The sequence below is a fragment of the Gouania willdenowi genome, chromosome 2 (genome assembly GCF_900634775.1).
Source record: "Gouania willdenowi chromosome 2, fGouWil2.1, whole genome shotgun sequence".
Taxonomy (NCBI): Eukaryota; Metazoa; Chordata; class Actinopteri; order Blenniiformes; family Gobiesocidae; genus Gouania; species Gouania willdenowi.
The window spans coordinates 11,650,496-11,671,362 of NC_041045.1; the positions used below are offsets into that span (position 1 = coordinate 11,650,496).

Here is a 20,867-nt window from a genome sequence, read left to right on the forward strand (position 1 = left end):
CTCTCACTATGTGTTTTTGTTGTCATTTGTGTATATTTTTTTCTCACTTAGTGTTTTAGTTGTTGTTTTGTGTGATTTTGGTTTCATTTAGTATTTGTTTCTCTCATTGTGTGGGCTTTTGTTGTCATTTTGTATGTTAATTCTCAATTTGTGTTTTTTGTTGTTTTGTGTTTTTAGTATAATTTAGTTTTTAGTTTTTTTGATTTTGTGTACCAATATTTATTCTTATTTCATGTTTTTGTTGTTATTTTGTGTATTTCTCTCATTTTTTGTTTTTTTTTTTTTTTTTGGTATAATTTAGCATTTGTTTCTCTCACTTTGTGTTTTTATTGCCATTTCAAGTAATTGTCATTCATTTTAGACGTTTTTGTTGTCAGTATTTGTCTTTTTTAGTATTCTTTGTGTGTTTTTATTGTCATTGAGAATATTTTTCTCTCATTTCTTTGCATTTTTGTTGTCATTTCACATATTTTACTGTTGTTTTTGTGTATTCATTTAGTCTTCTTGTGTGTTTTTTTGTCATTTTGAGTGTTTTGCAAACTCATTTTATAGTAAATAAGTCTAAAAACTGAATTCTTAAACCTTTGTTCCAACACTTGCTCCAAGTTTAATCAGTTCAATGGTGAATATGGTGAAAATGTGTGATATTCTCCCTAAAGCTAAAGATATTTCTCTTTCAGGAAGTTATTTTTTGTAATTTCTGTAAACTACTGTATGACCAACAAGTGCATGGTTGGATTTTTCAGTAACAAGAACTCCCACTGTAGCAGCGATGCAGGCGTTTTCGTCCCCACAAACACTGAATACCTGACAAAACACTGGTGTGAGTCAGAGCTCAGATTGTTCCCGCGTTCTGTGGTGTCGGCGTTACACAACGTTTCTCCTCTGGTGGAAGTCACATTAACTATTTACCGTGTCATTTTCTGGTCTTAGGACCTGTTTATTCAGCCGTAATTGAACAAAGTGCACAATGAGGACACAAATACACATTTTCCCCATGATAAAACACTCAAAACATGAGTCAGCATATCTGTGGCTGAAAATGTGCTGCTAATGTGCATTTATTTTCTATATTTGTCATTAGTCTGAGCTAAAACAAAAAAAAAGAAGAAGAATCATGTTACGTGTTTGCAGAGAAGAAGGAAAAGAAGAAGAAGAAACACGTGGAACGCGTTGAAAAGGATGAAGAAACGTTACGTGAGTACAGAGAAGAAAAACAAAATAAGAAGAAGAATCATGTTACGTGTTTACAGAGAAGAACAACAAGAAACATGAAACATTGAACACATGGAACACCTTCAAAAAGAAGAAACGCGTTGAAAAAGAAGTAGCAGCACATGGAAAGCGAAGAAGAAGAAGAAGAAGAAGAAGAAGAAGAAGAAGAAGAAGAAGAAGAAGAAGAAGAAGAAACATATTGTTGAATATAAGTAGGAGAAACCATGTGGATGGATGTGTGCGAGAAAAGGAAGAAGAAGATTCTCTCTCATTGGTAGAGCTCATGCTGTATCTTTACCTTTAACACACACACACCTTAATGCATGTCTAGTGAAGTGGTCTTTAATGAGGTGTGAACAGAGGACCACTTCCCTCCTCCTCCTCTTCCTCCTCTCACCATTTCATCTGTGCTCTCTCCCCTGTGAGACGGTGGGGGTAGGGGGGCGGAGCTCCAACGAGCAACATGAGAGGAGCAGAAGAAGAAGAGGTGACGGTGGAGTTAATGAGAGAGAACGAGGGCTTTTCCTTCTATTTCATTACTACAGATCCCTTCATCGATCATCATGTGATCACATACACAGCCTGGAAGGAACACTTCAAAGATTTAACCCCCCCCCCATGAACATCTAGTGGAACATCCCACAGCTTCGTGTTTAATTGTGTCTCTGCTGTAAAACGTCACTTTCTTACCTTTTCTCCTGCTCCACGCTGTAGAAATCAATCCTATGTTTAATGAGCTAATTTTAAAGGAGCTGACTGTTTACAAGAGGTTTTCAACCTTTGGGGTCGGGGTCTCATTTGGGGTCGCGAGACACTGGAAGAGGGTCACCAGATGCCTTTAATATATATATATAATTTTTTTTTTACAATTTCAGACCGTTTTGGCTTATTTATTTTTTTATTTTATTTAATTTTTTTTTTCCACTTTTCATCACTTATAAACCCTTTCCACCATGTTTACACCAAATGTCACATATGTTGACCCGTTATTGTAACTTTTAACCCCTTTTCATCATATTTCATGCTTATTTATGCCAATTCAACCACATTCACGATTTGTCATGCCCATTATTTGCCCATTTAAACTAATTGTTGCATTATTGACTCTTTGAACCTTTTTTTTTTTTTTTTTTTACCACTTTTTCTTTCCGTATTTGCAACTTTTAACCAGTTTCTGTGTTTTTTTTAATCCCATTTCACCACCTTTTTCACCATTTTGCTCACTTCTAACCCATTTTATTTCTGAATAAAACAAGGATTTTCATTTTTTAGATGACTATATATTATGGTCCAAATAATATGATAACAGTGGATTTTATTCAGATGATTAAACACATCTGGTTATAACAGATTCCTAGAACAATGGAGCATCATTTTTGTGTTACTGTATCATGGATGCGATGATGATGAGTAGGAGGACGTCTTCCTCTCCTTCTCCTGTAGGCTGATTAAAATTGGTAATAAATCACACTTTGAGTGGGAAGCAGAAACCATAGCAACATTTGGCTCATATTTAGCTCATGTTTATTTAGAGTCCACTGGACTCTTTTTTTTATTTTATTTAGAATTTGTCCTTGGAACCTTGGAAATCTCACTCGATGTACAAATTTGACAGCAGCTGTTAACGTTTAAAGGCAGATTTCAAACGGCTGGCAAAGATACAAATTCCAAAAATACACACATTGCGTTTAGACGGCATGGACATGTTGGTTAGTTATGTTTAACAATATCTTATAGGCTTTAAGTATTTTTTGTGCTGTTTTGTGCTTTTTCCAGTCAATTTTGTGTGATTAGCTTGTGTAGGGGTTGGATGGAGTAATTAATTGATATTATTATTAATATTAATATTTTTAAACTTTTTTTAGCAGATTGTACATAGTCCCAGTGTGTGCATTCAGCCACAGTCACCACGGGCATCGAGGGAGAGCGAGCGCCGCGCGTGCACACACACACACCTCAAAACACGCCCTCACCACACGTAAGATATTTATACAAAAAATACACAAAACCGCAACAGAAATGCACAAAATTATACAAAATGACTCCAGAAACACACAAAATTACAACAAAAACCGACAAAATAACTGTAAACAAAAACAAAAAGGCTCCAAAAACACAAAAACATGACTCCAAAAAACATACATTACAGAAAAATACACCAAACGACAACAAAAATATGAAAATGAGTAACAAACTAAAAATGTGTTCAAAAAATACACAAAATGACAACAGAAATGAACAAAACTATACCCAAAAAAGCGACAGTAATACACAAAAGGACTCCAGAATCACACTACAATGGCAACAAAAAAACAATATTTAATACAAAAAAGTACAAAAACACAATAGAAAGATACAAAAATACACATAACTCATACAAACATGTATTACAGAAAAATACACCAAACGACAAAAATATAAAAATTAGTTAAAAAAAATAAAAATAAACACATTCTTCATGGGCATGTCCCATATAATTAAAACAGGGAAATTGCACACGCTATTTTACTTTGCCCCCACAAATATACGTTTTTATAACACTACAGAGTACAGAGTACATACACCTCTTTGTACATCCAACCTTTAAACACATACTCATTTGGCCATTATTGACAACTCTACTTAAGCTCCTGCCACTATATAAACACATACTTCCGATGGGCACTGTACTACAGTGGGGCAAAAAAGTATTTAGTCAGCCACCAATTGTGCAAGTTCTCCCACTTAAAATGATGACAGAGGTCTGTAATTTTCATCATAGGTACACTTCAACTGTGAAAGACAGAATGTGAAAAAAAAATCCAGGAATTCACATTGTAGGAATTTTAAAGAATTTATTTGTAAATTATGGTGGAAAATAAGTATTTGGTCACTTCAAACAAGAAAGATCTCTGGCTCTCACAGACATGTAACTTCTTCTTTAAGAAGCTCTTCTGTCCTCCACTCGTTACCTGTATTAATGGCACCTGTTTGAACTGGTTATCTGTATAAAAGACACCTGTCCACAACCTCAAACAGTCAGACTCCAAACTCCACTATGGCCAAGACCAAAGAGCTGTCGAAGGACACCAGGAAAAGAATTGTAGACCTGCACCAGGCTGGGAAGAGTGAATCTACAATAGGCAAGCAGCTTGGTGTGAAAAAATCAACTGTGGGAGCAATTATCAGAAAATGGAAGACATACAAGACCACTGATAATCTCCCTCGATCTGGGGCTCCACGCAAGATCTCATCCCGTGGGGTCAAAATGATCATGAGAACGGTGAGCAAAAATCCCAGAACCACAAGGGGGGACCTGGTGAATGACCTGCAGAGAGCTGAGACCAAAGTAACAAAGGTTACCATCAGTAACACACTACGCCGACAGGGAATCAAATCCTGCAGTGCCAGACGTGTCCCCCTGTTTAAGCCAGTGCATGTCCAGGCCCGTCTGAAGTTTGCCAGAGAGCACATGGATGATACAGCAGAGGATTGGGAGAATGTCATGTGGTCAGATGAAACCAAAATAGAACTTTTTGGTATAAACTCAACTCGTCGTGTTTGGAGGAAGAAGAATACTGAGTTGCATCCCAAGAACACCATACCTACTGTGAAGCATGGGGGTGGAAACATCATGCTTTGAGGCTGTTTTTCTGCTAAGGGGACAGGACGACTGATCCGTGTTAAGGAAAGAATGAATGGGGCCATGTATCGTGAGAGCTTTGAAGATGAAACGTGGCTGGGTCTTCCAACATGACAATGATCCCAAACACACCGCCCGGGCAACGAAGGAGTGGCTCCGTAAGAAGCATTTGAAAGTCCTGGAGTGGCCTAGCCAGTCTCCAGACCTCAACCCCATAGAAAATCTGTGGAGGGAGTTGAAAGTCCGTGTTGCTCGGCGACAGCCCCAAAACATCACTGCTCTCGAGAAGATGTGCATGGAGGAATGGGCCAAAATACCAGCTACTGCTAATTAATTCCATCATGAAGTTAAAAAAAAAATCATTTTTTTTAAAAACATGTTAAAAAATCAGTTTTCGAGACTAAATCCAAACATCATCTACAAAGACTGCAAAATGTTGCATATTTCATAGAACATTAAAAAATATATTTTGCAAGAATATTTTGCATCGCCATTTACAGTCAATGATAGTTCACACATGGGAAGTAGGATTTCCTGATCAATATGATTTTTAAATGCATTTTGAGCCAATTTGTTTCTGTTTTGTAGCCATTGTTTCTAAAAAGATATTAGAAAGAATCGGTCATAACCTCGTAGAACACCAGTTAAAACAAAAAAAAAAAAACAATGTCGGTTAAAAACGTCAATTCAAGTCTTGTAAAGTCGTGGCTTATGATTGCGTACACATGTTGTGTTGCACGTTTAACTGGTGTTAAATCCTGTTTTAACCTGTAACGTACAATCAGATAGAATGAAATACTGCTGCTGCTGATGCTCCATTTTCTGATGTTTGCATCCCCGGCTGAATATTCTCCTCTCGTTGCCAAAAATACATTTCCGTGCTCTTCTTCTTCTGCTTCTTCTACTTTTTTTTTTTTTTTCTTCTTCTCCACTTTTAAATTTTGCATGTTCTCACAGAAGACAAAGCATCGCAGTGGAAGGAGCTCTTTATCCTTTGCTCTAACAAAACAACCGAAGCATATTTTATTACCAAACAACTAAAAAAAAAAGGTAATTAGGATAATGAGGTGTATTTATTTATTTATTTATTAAATGAAAGGCATAATTCTCTGCATAAAAATGCTTTTTTTTTTTTGCATGCTTTTCTATTAAATATGAGGGCTGAGTTGTTAATTAGCACTGACGATGTTTAGAATAAAAACGAAATAAATTATCATATATGCATTTTTATGATGAAACTATGAGTGTGAGAGTAGCATCCTGCAGTATTTCCGTGTGGTGCATAGATGGTGGACCCCTCCTCTCCGATGCCCCTTTGAAGCCTCGGACCAATTAGGGAATGATTATAACGAGGAGCCCATAAGTGCCTGTCTTTTGTTCTGCAGCAGATGTCTAATTGGAGCTGCTGTATTTGGAAGGAAGATGCGATGAAAGACGCTCCGACCCAAACTGTTGACGTGCGTTTTCAATCGGCTCCGCACATGGCTGACATCCTGGTAATTTACATGTGTCAAACTCGAGGGCCTGGGGGCCAAATCCGGCCCCTTTTGGAGCATCTTTAACCAGCCTATGGGAGAATTTTGAAAGTGACAGAGAAAACATGAACCATCGAATGATCTCAGTTATTTACCCCCAAAAATAAAATGAAAAAAGGTTGAATTTGTGCTTGAAAGTTGGTCCGTTTGGTGACATTTTTTTTGCGCATTGCCTTGTGGGATTTTGAGTTCGCGGTTATTCCGTCCTCTCTGCAGTGAATGCACTCTTTTCACTCGCTTCACTTTACATTTCCTTGATTTTGTGACCAATTATTTCTTAATTAAAATTTAAAAAACTGAAATAATTTAAGGAACATTTTCTGGATGTTGGAAAAACTCCCTGCTAACACCGATAACTCCTCCTCCTGTTTTCACTTCATTCTTACTGTTATTTCTTGTGTTTTTTTTGACAGGCAAACAGGACAGTGATTGGCTTTTTGCGCATTGCATTGTGGGATTTTGAGTTGTTTAAAAAAAAGACGTTGTCATATCTGGACGGAATAACCGGGAACACAAATTCCAACAATGCAATGCGCAAAAAAAAATTGTGCATTGCATTGATACATTGGTTGGCTTTTTGCGCATTGCATTGTGGGATTTTGAGTTGTTTAAAAAAATACTTCGTCATATCTGGACGGAATAACCAGGAAGACAAATTCCAACAATGCGATACGCAAAAAAAATTGTGCATTGCATTGATACATTGGTTGGCTTTTTGCGCATTGCATTGTGGGATTTTGAGTTGTTTAAAAAAATACTTCGTCATATCTGGACGGAATAACCAGGAAGACAAATTCCAACAATGCGATACGCAAAAAAAATTGTGCATTGCATTGATACATTGGTTGGCTTTTTGCGCATTGCATTGTGGGATTTTGAGTTCTTTAAAATAAGACGTCATATCTGGACGGAATAACCGGAAACACAAACTACAAAAATGGAGTAAAACCAATCACTGTCCTGTTTGCCTGTCGAAAACACACAAGAAATAACAGTAAGAATGAAGTGAAAACATTTACTACATAACTTACTGTAGTAAATGTTGTTTGATTCATTGATTTATGAAGCACACGCTATTATTTGATCAAATTAAAGAGGTATCAGGGAGTTTTTCCAACATCCTACAAATTTTCCTTCAATTATTTCACTAAAAAAATGCAATAATTGGTCACAAAATCAAGGAAATGCAAAGTGAAGCGAGTGTATTAACAGTGACGCTGCAGCTGCTTTAAATGCACTCGTGTGTCAATCTTTGGATATCAAAGTAATGAATTCCTTTTCCTTCATATACAGTATTATATCTCCGTGTGTCCGTCCCTCTGTTTAATGCGATGGTGCTGTTGTGTCGATCAATGAATAAATGATCCTCCCACGGTCCACAGGAGAGTACTGAATGTGCTCTTTTTCTTTCCACAGCTCCCCTGACGGACAAGCCGCCAAAGATCCTTTTCCCCTCTGAGAGCCACATCAGCATCATAGAGATGGCAGTAGGTAAGAAAACATTTACGGTAATCACCCGCCCCCTCTGACGATCGCCCGTTTCCTTTGTGGATGCTGATGTTTGCTCACTGTGTTTAATTGAAGTAATACACACTGGTTCACGTATTTAATCTAATCCACCACTATGACGTTGAACAAATCCAGACAAAAAGAAAAAAAAAAGTTGCTAGAGTTGCAAAAAGGGGAAAACATTTACGGCAGATTTGAATTTCCACAGGGATTTAGGCTTTAAAAATGTTACTTTTCATGGAAATTAAAGCAGACAATGTGAGTCATTTTAAATCACGATCATATCCAAACGTACTGTAAATATTAGCATCCGTGCTAAGTAATTTTGTTGGAAACTTTCCATGGGATTTAACAGGGGATTTACAAAATTGAATGTTGTTAAATTTAAACTTTTAGGTTTCATGTGAATTATTTATTGGGAATTAAAACATAAATATTAGTATTCATGCCAAAGTAATGACTAAAAAACATTTAAAATTGTTTTGGAAAATTTAGGAAAATGTTCAACTTTGGAATCTTTCCATGGGAGTTAACGGGGAAAAAAACAGGGAATTTTTCAAATTGATAAATACATTTTGGGGTCAATAGTTAGCAATGTTTTACCTCCAAAAACACACACATCACATGCTTTATTTACATTGAATGATTGATTGAAGCCTCATATCTGTATTTGTAGTGTGCTTCTCGTTGAGATGATTCTCCATGATTATTTAATGGCGTTCTCGTGTTATAAATGTGTTATTAATGGCTGATGTTTCATAGCGTTTCCTTATCTAAACACAGTCATTCATCATGTTAAGGCTGCGTGGGCTGATTATTGTCCTCACATCTTCCAGAAGCCTCAGCGTGTGGTAGATACGGCTCGTGTTTGTCGAGCTTTAATAATAAGTCTAAGCTTCCTTGGAATGATTCCTGGTACGGTTAGAGCTCTCCCTTCCTTTGATGCACACATGGGAGGAGAGAAAAGCTCAGCTGTTAGTGGAGGGATGGGAAAATGGGTCATCATCATCATCATCATCATCATCATCATCATGGAGGCTTCCTTTGAAGGAGCTAAAAAGTGTCAGTCAGACAATAAGATGCAGATCATTCCAGCCTTAAACAGATTGTTGTTTTAAAACTGCTTTAATGACCCCACAGGAGTCAACATCTCATGTACATATTTCATAAAAATCACTTGTTTATGACTTTGGACGTCTGATATCGGCTTTTTACGTCAAACGCAGAAGCAGAAAAGTGGTCGTTAACGAGAAAAGTGAGACGGAATTTAAGCAAAAATGCAAAAGAGCAGGGGGTGGGAAACTCATTTCTGCCCTGGGGACTAATAAATAGAATATAATAATGAAATAAAGAAATTATAAAATTAGTTTTTTAAATAATTATGAAAATAATAATAATCATATACATAAAAAGTTATAATAGTAATAAAATAAATACATATAAAGAAATGTGATTTTCCCATCATTATGCCCTAGTTTTCAGTACCACTACCTGCATAAATAAATATCAATTAATGAATGAATAATAAGTTAAAAAATTAAAAAATACATACAAAATAATAAAATAAATACAAATAAAAAATGCATTAAATACATATAAATAATTAATAATGAAAAAAAATAACAACAATCATAATAATAACAACAATCATAATAATAATAATAATAATAATAATAATAAATAATATAAATAAATAAATATATTAAAAAAAATGCAGCTTAACCATTATCATGTGCCCCAGTTTTCAGTATCACTACCTGCATAAATAAATAAATATAAATTAATGAATAAATCATAATTTAGATTATTAAATAAATAAATACAAATCAAAAATGTGTATTTAACCATCATTATGCCCCAGTTTTTTTAATTAATGAATAATGAAAAATAATTATATATATAGTAATAAAACTAAATAAATATTTTTTAAAAATGCCCTTGTTTTCATGATCACTACCTGCATCACTTCAAAAATCCTTGATTTTGTCACCAATTTTTATGTAAATTAGAGCAATTTTTTCCCATCCACAATTTGCGATTAAAAAGTGTGGGAGAAATGCGAGCTCTTCAAATATTGTGGCGTTTAATTACATTTGTGAATTTCAGATATCTACAACTGAATTAGATAGATTTTTTGGGTGGGGCATTTTTAATTTTTCCTGCAGGTAAAATTAAAAGTTTTGAGTTTGACACAGTTAATCAATGTATGTGTGTGTGTGTGTTTGTGTTTTTCAGTTTTTTAATGCATGTGGGTATAAATTTATCATTTATTTCAGCATGTTTTCCCTTTTTTTGCTCAAAGAACACATGGTTTTTTCTGCAGCCACCTTTCATTGGTTCAATCCGAGCTGACGTCCCATTCCCGCCCTCGCTTACATACACACGTTGACATTTTGTTTCGGCTTCGATTACATTTGCAGCTCCTCCTGCGACGCTCGTTTTCAGAATACCCATGATGCACCAGTGCCCCTTCTGTTCCTGACTGGCTCCAATTTTAAACAAAGCTCCCAACTTTTCTGTGAGTTTCAGTGGAGTCTAACGAAGGCGATGAATGGGGCTTCAAAGCTGATTTTGAAGCAACAAATGAAGGCTTGGCTGTTGTTCTTTTTGAAACATTCCATGTTTCATCATCAATGGAAGTTTCCTTTGAAGTGGAACACCTTTTTCTGCTGTATTTTCACTCATGGAGCTCATCTCGTCCATCGTTTATTTCTGCTTTTTAACCTTCAGCCGTCAGCGCAAAGTCAGACCACTCATTAAAATGTGAGTCGTGTGGAAAACTCCGACCAATGATGACTATTAACATCGAACATCTTCTGGTCTTATTAGGGTGTCAGAAATGCTGTTTGGAGAATTCACCTAGTTTGAACTTCAAGGTTTTAATGAACAAATTAGGGGTCAGGGGACCGTTTGCGGTCCATGAGGCACAGGGTTGGTAGTTCTGGATGAACAGAATTCACCAAGACAAGACCAAGACCTTAAAAATCCAATTTCTTTAAATTTCATGAATTTTGTTCAATCGAAACTTTTACAATTTAAATATATTGTTTATTATTAAAATAACAGAGATAATTTTCAAAGCTAAAACAAATGCTCTTCCAAAAGATGTTCAAAAATACAGCCTGAGAGATTAATTTATGTTTATTTAACCAAAAGCAAGATTATAACTAAAACGAAGATGTTCTAGGGGTTCAATTGTGGGATAATGTTGATAAAGAAATAAAAGTGAGTGACACCTCCCCGAGAGAAGTTTGTTTCTAGCTTTTCTGCAGAGATGCATAATTACATCAAAGTAAAATTCAAGAATCTAGAAGCAGGTTGACATCGAAGTGAGTTTGTAATAGGGCAAGGGTGTGGGCAGTGTTGTGGTACTCGAGACCAGTTCTGGCTGGTCTTGAATGTTCTTGGCCGGATTAGGTCAATATTAGATATATATGTATTTGTTCTTGGATGTCTTCAATGTCGGGGAGACATTTTTTTCTGCAATTTGATGTTTAGGTTGTGCTCTCTTTGGTCCAGATCTCAGTTCTGATATTCAACCATTTCCATGTAGATATCAGATACTTCAGGTGTAGAGCGGACACCCTGTGGTCAGATGATAGCCTGTCATCCAACATAAGCTGACAAACATGTACTAGATCAAAGATGTTCAAGGTCAGATTCAGAGACCATGAAAAATGGGTGTTTCAGGGTCAAGAAAATACAATAACATCCTATCAATCACGTCAAACCTTCTCCACACCTTGGTCCAGGATTAGTCATACTGGTCTCAGATCTTTCACAGAGGTTTTTAATTATATACGAAACCATGGTAACCACAGCAAGAATGTGCGTTGTTTTGGTATTTCTTTAGTTTTTGTTGTTTGGCCTCGAAACGAAGGCCAGAACAGTTAAAGTCCGTGTAAAGCAGAAATAAATGTGTGTTATGAGTTTGTCACACCACAGAAACATGTGTCATTGACCACTGAGACAAATTTGAAAGATAAAAAAAATTGCTCAGTATATAAAATTAGGTCTCAAAATCAAGAAAAAACAACCACTTCTTTTCGCTCTGAAACCCTGAGGGCGTGTCAGTTAGAGATGCTGGGAAGGGCGTCGCCTCCGCGTACCTTGTCTATGGGAGAGAGCAGTGTGAAAGGGGCTCCAGCGTCGATAGTGCTTCTCCCATTGGTTTTCCAAGAGTGCTCGGATTGGGCCAAACGAGGTGTCAGTGGAAAGGTCAGAGTTTGAATATGTGCATTTCTCCGGGGCAGAGATAGAACTGCGCCCGCTAAGGGCGAAACACACAATCGCGGTGCAAAAAAAAAATGCTCATTTCATGGAAAATGTGTTTTAGATTTTTGTGTGTTTTTCATATTTCACGATTGTTTTTTTAGATTTTCACGTGTTCTTTTTTTAAAAAAACATTTTCATGTGTTTTTTACGCATTTTTCCAATTTTCAAGTGATTTTTTTAGATTTTCATGTGTTTTTTTTCAGATTTTCACGTGTATTTTTCAGAAACGTCAATGACACACAAATTACGCATGTGAAAAATCTGAAAATTGTCAACATTCTTGAGACAAATCTCTCCCCATGGCCATCAACCAACAACCGAATGTCTCTGAGGTTCAGCCACAGGTGATCCTCGTAGCAGACACATTTTGTAACTCATCAAGTTTGAAAAATGTGTCTCACCTTGTGCAGCCTCAGCATCGGCAGCAGCAGAAACAGTTGATAAGTTGCGTCTGCAGCAGCCATCCCTCTAAATGTCAGAACTCTCCATCGACATCAAAGGTTCAGAGGCCGACAGATCGATATTACATCATTTCTTTCAATTAGGGCATATTTATTTCCTTCAAAGTATGGTACATCTCAGAGTGGGTCTATCTGCATTCCTGGCAAGGCTTCAGAAGACTGGAGTCCCTGTAGGGCGGGGGTGGAGGGAAGATGTTGGAAGATAAAGATGAGGATGGGAGAACGAGGGAGAATAAGAGAAATGATGGCAAGGGGAGTTAAACAGACTCAGGAAGGAAGGAAAAGATCATTGAGGATTCACAGAGGGGGTGAAATACGACGGCGTCTTACCGGGGGTTATTACAGATGAAAGTGGCTACAAGACGGCACCCTCTCCCAAATGGTTGATACGGTTTAATGAATTGGGGAGGTTTCTAGCCTTATAGCCAAAGTGTGATCCACTAGCGTTTTACATAAGTGCATTATAACTTGCGTGACTCGATCAACCAGGCAGAACGGAACGGGCTAATTTAACTCGATGGTTACAGAGATCCGGCTGCGATGCTCTTACCTTTCACATTAAGTCTGACCTTCACAGTCCATCTTTGGTCTTGGCCAACTGCACCCTGCTCTTCTCTTCTGGACTTGTACTCGCCTGAAGAGTAAAATTGGGCTGAAGGTATTTGGGTTTTTTTTGGCAGACCAACACAAAAAAAAAAGAAGCATAAGAAGCCCAAGCCAAGTCATCAGGCATTAAGATATATGGCCTCGTCTCCAGGCCAACAGTGTTTGTGATCCCTGGCTAGACCGATTCATCATAAATTTGGCTGAAAGTCTGGTGGGGGTATTATTTTTTAAAGGAGGTCACAAGTCTCTGGACTTATTTAGACTTTTTTTTTGCAGCAAATCAGGATAAATGGCCACTGAAAGTGACAAACCTCACACAAATTATGAAGATAAATACAGACTTTTAAGGCTGTGATTCCACCTGTCAGGACAGAAGACTGATCAAACTGCAATGTCATTGTGTAAGGGAGCTAGCATAGCCTCATCAACTACACTACTAGGCTAATGTTGGCAGTTCCAGGGTAGTGCTGCTCTTGTTTTTTTCAGCACACGTTACATTTAAACGCAAGCTTTAATGTGTTAAATACCATATTTTTTATCAAACGAAACCAGTCTTTGAACATCATCTTTCGTTGCTAGTCAATGCTAGTAGGCTAATCCCAAATGGATAAAGGATAAAGAAGATATTGTTGTTGACAATGGCATTTCCAGAATTTTTTGACAACTTTCTGAATCTAAATCGATGAAAAACTGCAATGTCGTGTAAGGGAGCTAGCATAGCATCATAACTACACTACTATGCTAATGTTGGCAGTTACGGGCTAGTGCTGCTCCTGTTTTTTTCCACCACACGTTGCATTTAAACACAAGCTTCAATGGGTTAGATACCACGTTTTTATATCAAACTGAACTAATTATTCAATGTCATCTTTCATTGCTAGTCATGCTAGTAGGCTAATCCCAAATGGATTATATATAAATGATTAAGTAGATATTTTTGTTGGCATTTCTAGCATTTTTTGATCACTTTTGAACCCTCTACTTCATCATTAGCTTGACACTTATGCAACAAAAATAAATGCAGGCTGAGAGACACAGACTGTTTTTGTGATTATTTTCATTCCACGTCTCCTGAAGCTTGTTTCCCTCCTGAAGAGGAACGAGGCCAGATTGGCCGTCGCTGGCCAAGGCCACAGAAAATCAGTCGCCACTTTCCTGGCTGCGTTTCTGTGCCCCCAATTCTATGTGCTTTTATTCCCGCAGGGATGGAATTCAACAGTGCACATCCAACAACTAGTTCTCTACCAAAATAGATGTGGGTGGTAGTAATGTACTCAACTAAAATGTCAAGAAGAAGAAGTAAAAGCAGACTGTACCAAATAAAAAGAAAGCGGTGCAGATTCTTTTTTTTTTTTTTTTTTTTTTTTTTAAAGTTTGGCGTCTCGTTGGGTTTCCCGAAACAAATTTGTTTTTTCTCCAAGTGGCAATTAGATCTATGACCTAGAAAAGGTTTCATTGTTACAGTGGCCATGCTTACATGAGAGCTTTAATTCAGAATAAAGGTAAAATCCTCTTTAAACACTAAATTCCGAATGAAAATGGTAATTCTGAATTAAACGTAAGTCCGAATTAAATGTCTGGTTTGTTCCTCTTTTAATTCAGAATTAAATCATTCATCAATCTTGTCAAGGTTTAATCCCGCTTTAAGTTAATTCTGTTTGTTCTGCGCATGCTTGGCCAGATTACGTCGTCATCAGATGGGCTGATGACGACGTAATCAAAAATGGCCTCCTGCTACTATCTTAAACACATACGGTATTTATCAAATAATATGGTTGTTGTGTGGTTTTTCCCGATAGACGTAATATGTCACTTTCACACCCTGTCCAATCAGAACCCTTCCCAATCCCCAGACGCAAAGCAAAATTGAATAAAGCCAAATTAACCTCAATTTGGAATTACTATTTCCATGTAAACACGGAGCCGAACACTTTAATTCTGAATAATTTAATTCTGAATAGTTAATTCCGATTTAAAAAACAACATCATGTTACGTGACTATTATCTGTTATTAGCATGATTGGGGTATCTTGAATGCTGTCGTTAAGTGTTGTTTGCTAAATTACTACATCTTTTGGTAAATTATGACACATTTGGAGCTATGTTGGCATTTTTTGGGTTATATGGAGGGATCTAGTGGGTTTAGGTAGGGTTAGGGTAACAAACAACACTTAACAGTTTTCATAACACCTTATTTATGCTAATGACTGGTGTTCATGTCATAATGATGACAGCGTGATGTAGGCCTTTATGTATAAAACCTGAAATAAAGTGTAACCTAGATTAGTTACATTTTTGCACATTCTTTCTCCAACTGGCAATTAGATCTTTGAACTAGAGAAGGTTTCATTGTTATAGTGTCGTTGCTGTTATTCTTTTGTTCCTGAAGCTATATCAGTTTCTGTGCCGAAAATGTTTTTAAAAATTGGTGTAGTCACTGGATCGTTTTCCCCCGGCTGTTGTCCGTTATTTGCCAGCTTGAACTAATGGCCTTGGCTGCGTTTGCCGCCAAGCAGGTGGCTATATTGGTTTCCTTTTGGCTACTTCACTGCTTCCAGGTTGGCCCGCGATGACAGGTTTCATGCTCTGCCCGGGGCGTGACCTTGGTTGAGAAGCACTCCCTCTGCACTGTCTTTGCTCTCTCATTGGTCTATCGTGCCAACTTCCGATTGTGTTTGTGTTGGTTAGGGGAGGCAGAGCGAGGGCTATTGTGCTCTGATGTCTAGCCAGAGTTCTAGAGGGCCATGACGACACTCAGGAGGGGAGGTTATTGTGGCCGGAAACTTTGGCGAGTGCTGTTGCCGAACAAGAGGACTGGAAAGATGTCACGCTGCAAGGACGAGACACGCATCCATCCTTGGGGATGTGCGTTTGCTAAGGCTGCTTCAGATCTGTACCACACATGCAGCATTTTGTCAGCTTTGCTTGTCATATATATGAATATATATATATATATATATATATATATATATATATATATATATATACTCCTCTGTTTGGTCCGTGGGCGTCTACACAGCAATGCGTCTGTGTCAGATGAAATATAGTGGGTATTTCTCTCATAAAGGCGATGAATCAGTATATCCTCACCTCGGATAAAGAAACAATGTTTCTGTTTCCCATAGCAGTAGGAGGGATTATGACACACTCTGACCTCGCTGCAGACCAGAATAGAAAAAGCTATAGAGCATTCTTTAAAGCCAAAGCTCTGAGTCAACGCTCAGGGTTCCTGCGGTGCTAAGATTTCCCAAATAAAAGAGTATCTGTAATTTAAAAAAAAAGTGCTTTGGTCACTTTAATTATGCTCACATGTGAAAATCTGAAAAACACACGTGAAAATAAAAAAAAAAAACACATGAAAATCTGAAAAGCAATCTCAAAAACATGTGAAAAACTAATTTAAAAAAATGTGGAAATCCAAAAAAACACGTGAAAATCTGAAAAACGCATGTGAAAATCCAAAATAAAGTGCTACTCTGAAAAACTTGTGAAAATCTTAAAAAAAACATACAAATCTGAAAAAAACACGTGAAAATCGGAAAAACAATCTGAAAAAACATGTGAAAATCCAAAATAACACTTGAAAATCTGAAAAACACATGATCTGATAAACCCATGGGTTAAAAGTCACACAAAATGCTGGAAAATGTAGTGAAATGGGATTTTAAAAACCAGGGAAATTAGTTAAAAGTTGCAAATTAGAAAAAATGGTATAAAAGGGTTCAAAGTGTCAATATTTGTTTAAAAGTGGCAAAGTAGGAACAATTTCATTCAAACTAGCAAATAATTGGCCTGACAAATTGTGAATATAGTTAAATTGGCAAAAATAAGCCATACATATGGTGAAAAGAGGTTAAAAGTGACAATAATGGGTCAGCATATGTGACATTAGGTGGAAAGGGTTTGAAATGTGATGGGAAAGTGTCAGAAATGGGAGGAATGTAGCAAAAATGCATTAAAAAGAGCAAAAATATGGTAAGAAAAAGATATGAAAATAGGTTAAAAATATGGCAAGTTTGGTGTAGTTGCAGAAAAAGGTTAAAAAAAAAAAATTCTTCGTTTCTTGAAGGCATCTGACGACCCCCTCCCAGTGTTTTGCGACCCTAAGATTGAGAACCCCTGATTTAAAGCATCAGCATCATTATTTAAAACTTGCTCCCATTTCCAGTGTCCGCCTGCGACTCCAAACACATTTCTTTCGACTTGAAATTTCCAACATCCCAGTCCCACTTCTATTGTGCTCCAGCTACACAGAGCAGTAGCACATATTCATACTCCAGGAAGAATCCCGTCAACACTAGAATAACAATGTTAGTCGGCGTGCAAGCTGCCATTGTCTGGCTTTTTATGTATCCGTCAAAACTGAATCAATTTGCACAGCGCGGCGCGCCGGTAGCGGGCGTCCGCTCGCGTAGCGTCGTCCTGGGCGACGGCCATGAACCGACAGGATGTCGACGACAATGAAACCAAAGTGTCCAGAAAATGTTCCATTGTGGAAAGATTTCAGTTTCTTTTTCTGGGTTTCCCAGGCAGAGAAAGTGGGGTCCTGTGCCAGCAGCAGTGTTGGCAGCCTCAGGTTTAATCTCTGAGACTCAGATTCCCACCCCCCCACCCCCCACCATACACACACTACCCCAGCCCATTCCTTTCCCCCTGCCAGCCACACACCAGATAGAAGATATTGAGCATCTATCCATGCAGTGACACAGTATTGATATTGATTTCAATTATGACAGCAGCATAGCAAAGACAAAGTGTTTTTTAGGGGCCTGGCTCCCTGCGCCATTAGCCGCTGCAGCAGCTGCTGGTTTAATGAGTTGAAAAGATTGTCAACGAAGAAGATCTCTGGATTTTCTTCTGTTTTGCAGCCCCTAATGGTTTCTTACATGACTGCATCGATTTTACTTTTTTTTTTTTTTTTTTTTTATTTCCATCACATGCCATGTGTTTGGCCTCAAAAATGATATTTTACACTGTTAAGATCATGTATTACAGCAGTGTTTCTCATATGGGGGTACGCAATGGCACTACAGGGGGTACTTGAAAGAAAGAGAGAGAGAGAGGGGGAAATTATCAAATAAAAACATTAAAAATATTGGGTTTTATAATGTTTATTTTTAGTTAAAAATGATAATTATACTAAATATTACCAGCAACTCACACAACCATGACAAAAATCACCCAAATAAGAGAAAAAAATATACTTAAAAAATGAAAAGAACAGACAAACCATAACAAAATACACAAAAAGACACCAAAACAACAACAAAGAAGAGAAAAACACACAAGGTCACTGCAAAATACACAAAAAAATAACAGAGAAACATACAAAACGACATAAGAAACAACCAAACCACACCAGAAAACACACCCACAGAGAGAATAATTTAAATAATACCAACAACACAAGAAACGACAACAAAAAACACACAAAATAGGAGAAAAATAACAACAAAATCACATAAAAATGAACAAAAAACACACAAAATTAGTTTAGAACATGAACTGAAAATACAATTGGAAATAAATATATTGAGGCACTAAATATACAAAATATTACAAAATAGGATTCTTTAAAATGTGTTATTCATTCATTAATTCCATCATTATGCTCTACAGTTGATTTTTTGACATAATTCTGAGAACAATGCTGTAGTTGGCCAAAGGGGTAATTGGATTTAAAAGTAAGAGAAAGGAGGAAATAAAGCCAAAAAAGTTTTATTATAGCAAATGTGTCAAACTCAAGGCACGGGGGCCAAATCCGGCCCAATTAGAGCATCAAATTTGACCGGCAGCATAAAGTTGAAATGAATGAAAGCATGAATCACTGTGTAAAAATACCAAGTAATTCAGTTGTAGATATCGCAGCCCTTCTGAATACATACATTTAATTAAAGTCCACAGTATTTGCAGGGCGTTCAGTTTTTCCCACGCTTTTATGACAATCACAAATTGTTGAAAAAAAAAGTAAACAATAACTTTAGCGTGTATTTGGCATGTGACTTTAATTGCTCTTATTGGGATTTTCCTATTGATTTACCAAATTTTCCATGATAAAAGTCATCACCAGGGCAACAGTTTTATCGTAGCGTTGCATGTCGGTAAATTGTGAAAAAGAACGAGGTTCACTTTTATTAGTCGGTTGATTTGCACAATCGATATCTGGCTTCAGGATGTAGTCGGCGGACCACAGGAAGGGAGGTGTTTCTCTTGGGATGAACCTAATTAGTCTGTGTTTATAAAAGAAGTGTGTGTGGAGGAGGGGGGGGTACAAAAACAGCATGAACCTATGAACCTGTCAACACCAGACAGCTGCAGACGCCCCAGGCTGGCCGATGTTGCCAAGCGACCAACGTTTTGCAAGTTGCCTTCATATGAAATGTTAGTTAAATAGGAAACTTGGTTTTTTTCATTATATTTTTTTGCAAAAATGCACTCAATTGTGATTATTTCCCTTAATAATAATTAAAAAAAACATGTCCTCAGTACGTTTTTATGCAAGTTAACAACAGTATCTTCAAGTTTAACATTTAGAGAGAGAGAGAGAGAGAGAGAGAGAGAGAGAGAGAGGAAAATTAACAAATGAAAGCATTACAAATATAAAGTTTTATAATGTTTATTTTTAGGTTTAAAAAAAAAGTATAATCATCCTAAATATTACCAGCAACTCACAAAACAACAAAAACACACAAAATGAGAGAAAAATATACTGAACAATAAAAAAGAACAGACAAATAACAACAAAATACACAGAATTACACCAAAAACACACACACACTAAGAGATAAAAAAAAAAAGGCCTACTATTACCAGCAACACAACAAACACACAATAAGTGAGGGAAAAATACACAAGATTACAACAAAATACACAAAAATAAAAGAGAAACATACACAACGAAGTAAGAAACAACCAGAAACTCTCACACTGAGATAGAATAATTGAAATGATAGCAACAACACACAAAATAAGAGAAAAAATATACTCAATAATGATACAAACAACAAAATACACAAAAATTACACCAAAAACTACTACTAAACTACCTACTACTACCAGCAACACAACAAAGACACAATAAAAGAGTGAAAAATACTCAAGATCGCTACAAAATACACAAAAATAACATACAAAACGACATAAGAAACAACCAAACGACCCCAAAAACACACACACTGAGAGAGAATAATTGAAATAAAATGAACAACACACAAAATAAGAGAAAAATATACTAAACAATGAAACAAACAACAACAAAACACACCAAATGACACCAAAAACACACAAAATGATATTGATTGAAACATGAACTGGTCCCACATCAGGAGTGAGAGGAATGTTATTGATAAAAACTATAGAAATAATACTATTCAGGAGGCACTGAATACTGTTTTGTTCCATTTATTTACAAAATAAGATTCTTTAAAATGTGTTATCACTCATTCGTTCCATCATTCTGCTCTTTAGCTGTTTTTTTACAGAATTCTGAGCAAAATGTGGTCGTCGGACAAGGGGGGAATTGGATTCAAAAGTTTGAGAAAGGGGGGTACTAGAGCCAAGTTTGAGAATCACGGATTTAAATTGTCCTCAAATTATTCCAGGAAACTTCACAATATTCCCAAAATCAGGTTAATGTTAGTGAAA

At 36.8% G+C, this 20,867-nt stretch overlaps 1 protein-coding gene across 1 annotated transcript in view; it reads left to right on the top strand.

Moving 5' to 3' along the window:
* The window catches only part of LOC114476221 (interleukin-1 receptor accessory protein-like 1), a 316,582-nt gene that overhangs the window by 143,860 nt on the left and 151,855 nt on the right, over positions 1-20,867 (top strand). The window contains exon 6 of the mRNA XM_028467582.1: positions 7,789-7,863. Coding sequence (XP_028323383.1) covers positions 7,789-7,863 — 75 coding nt within the window. The remainder of the gene's footprint in view (positions 1-7,788; positions 7,864-20,867) is intronic.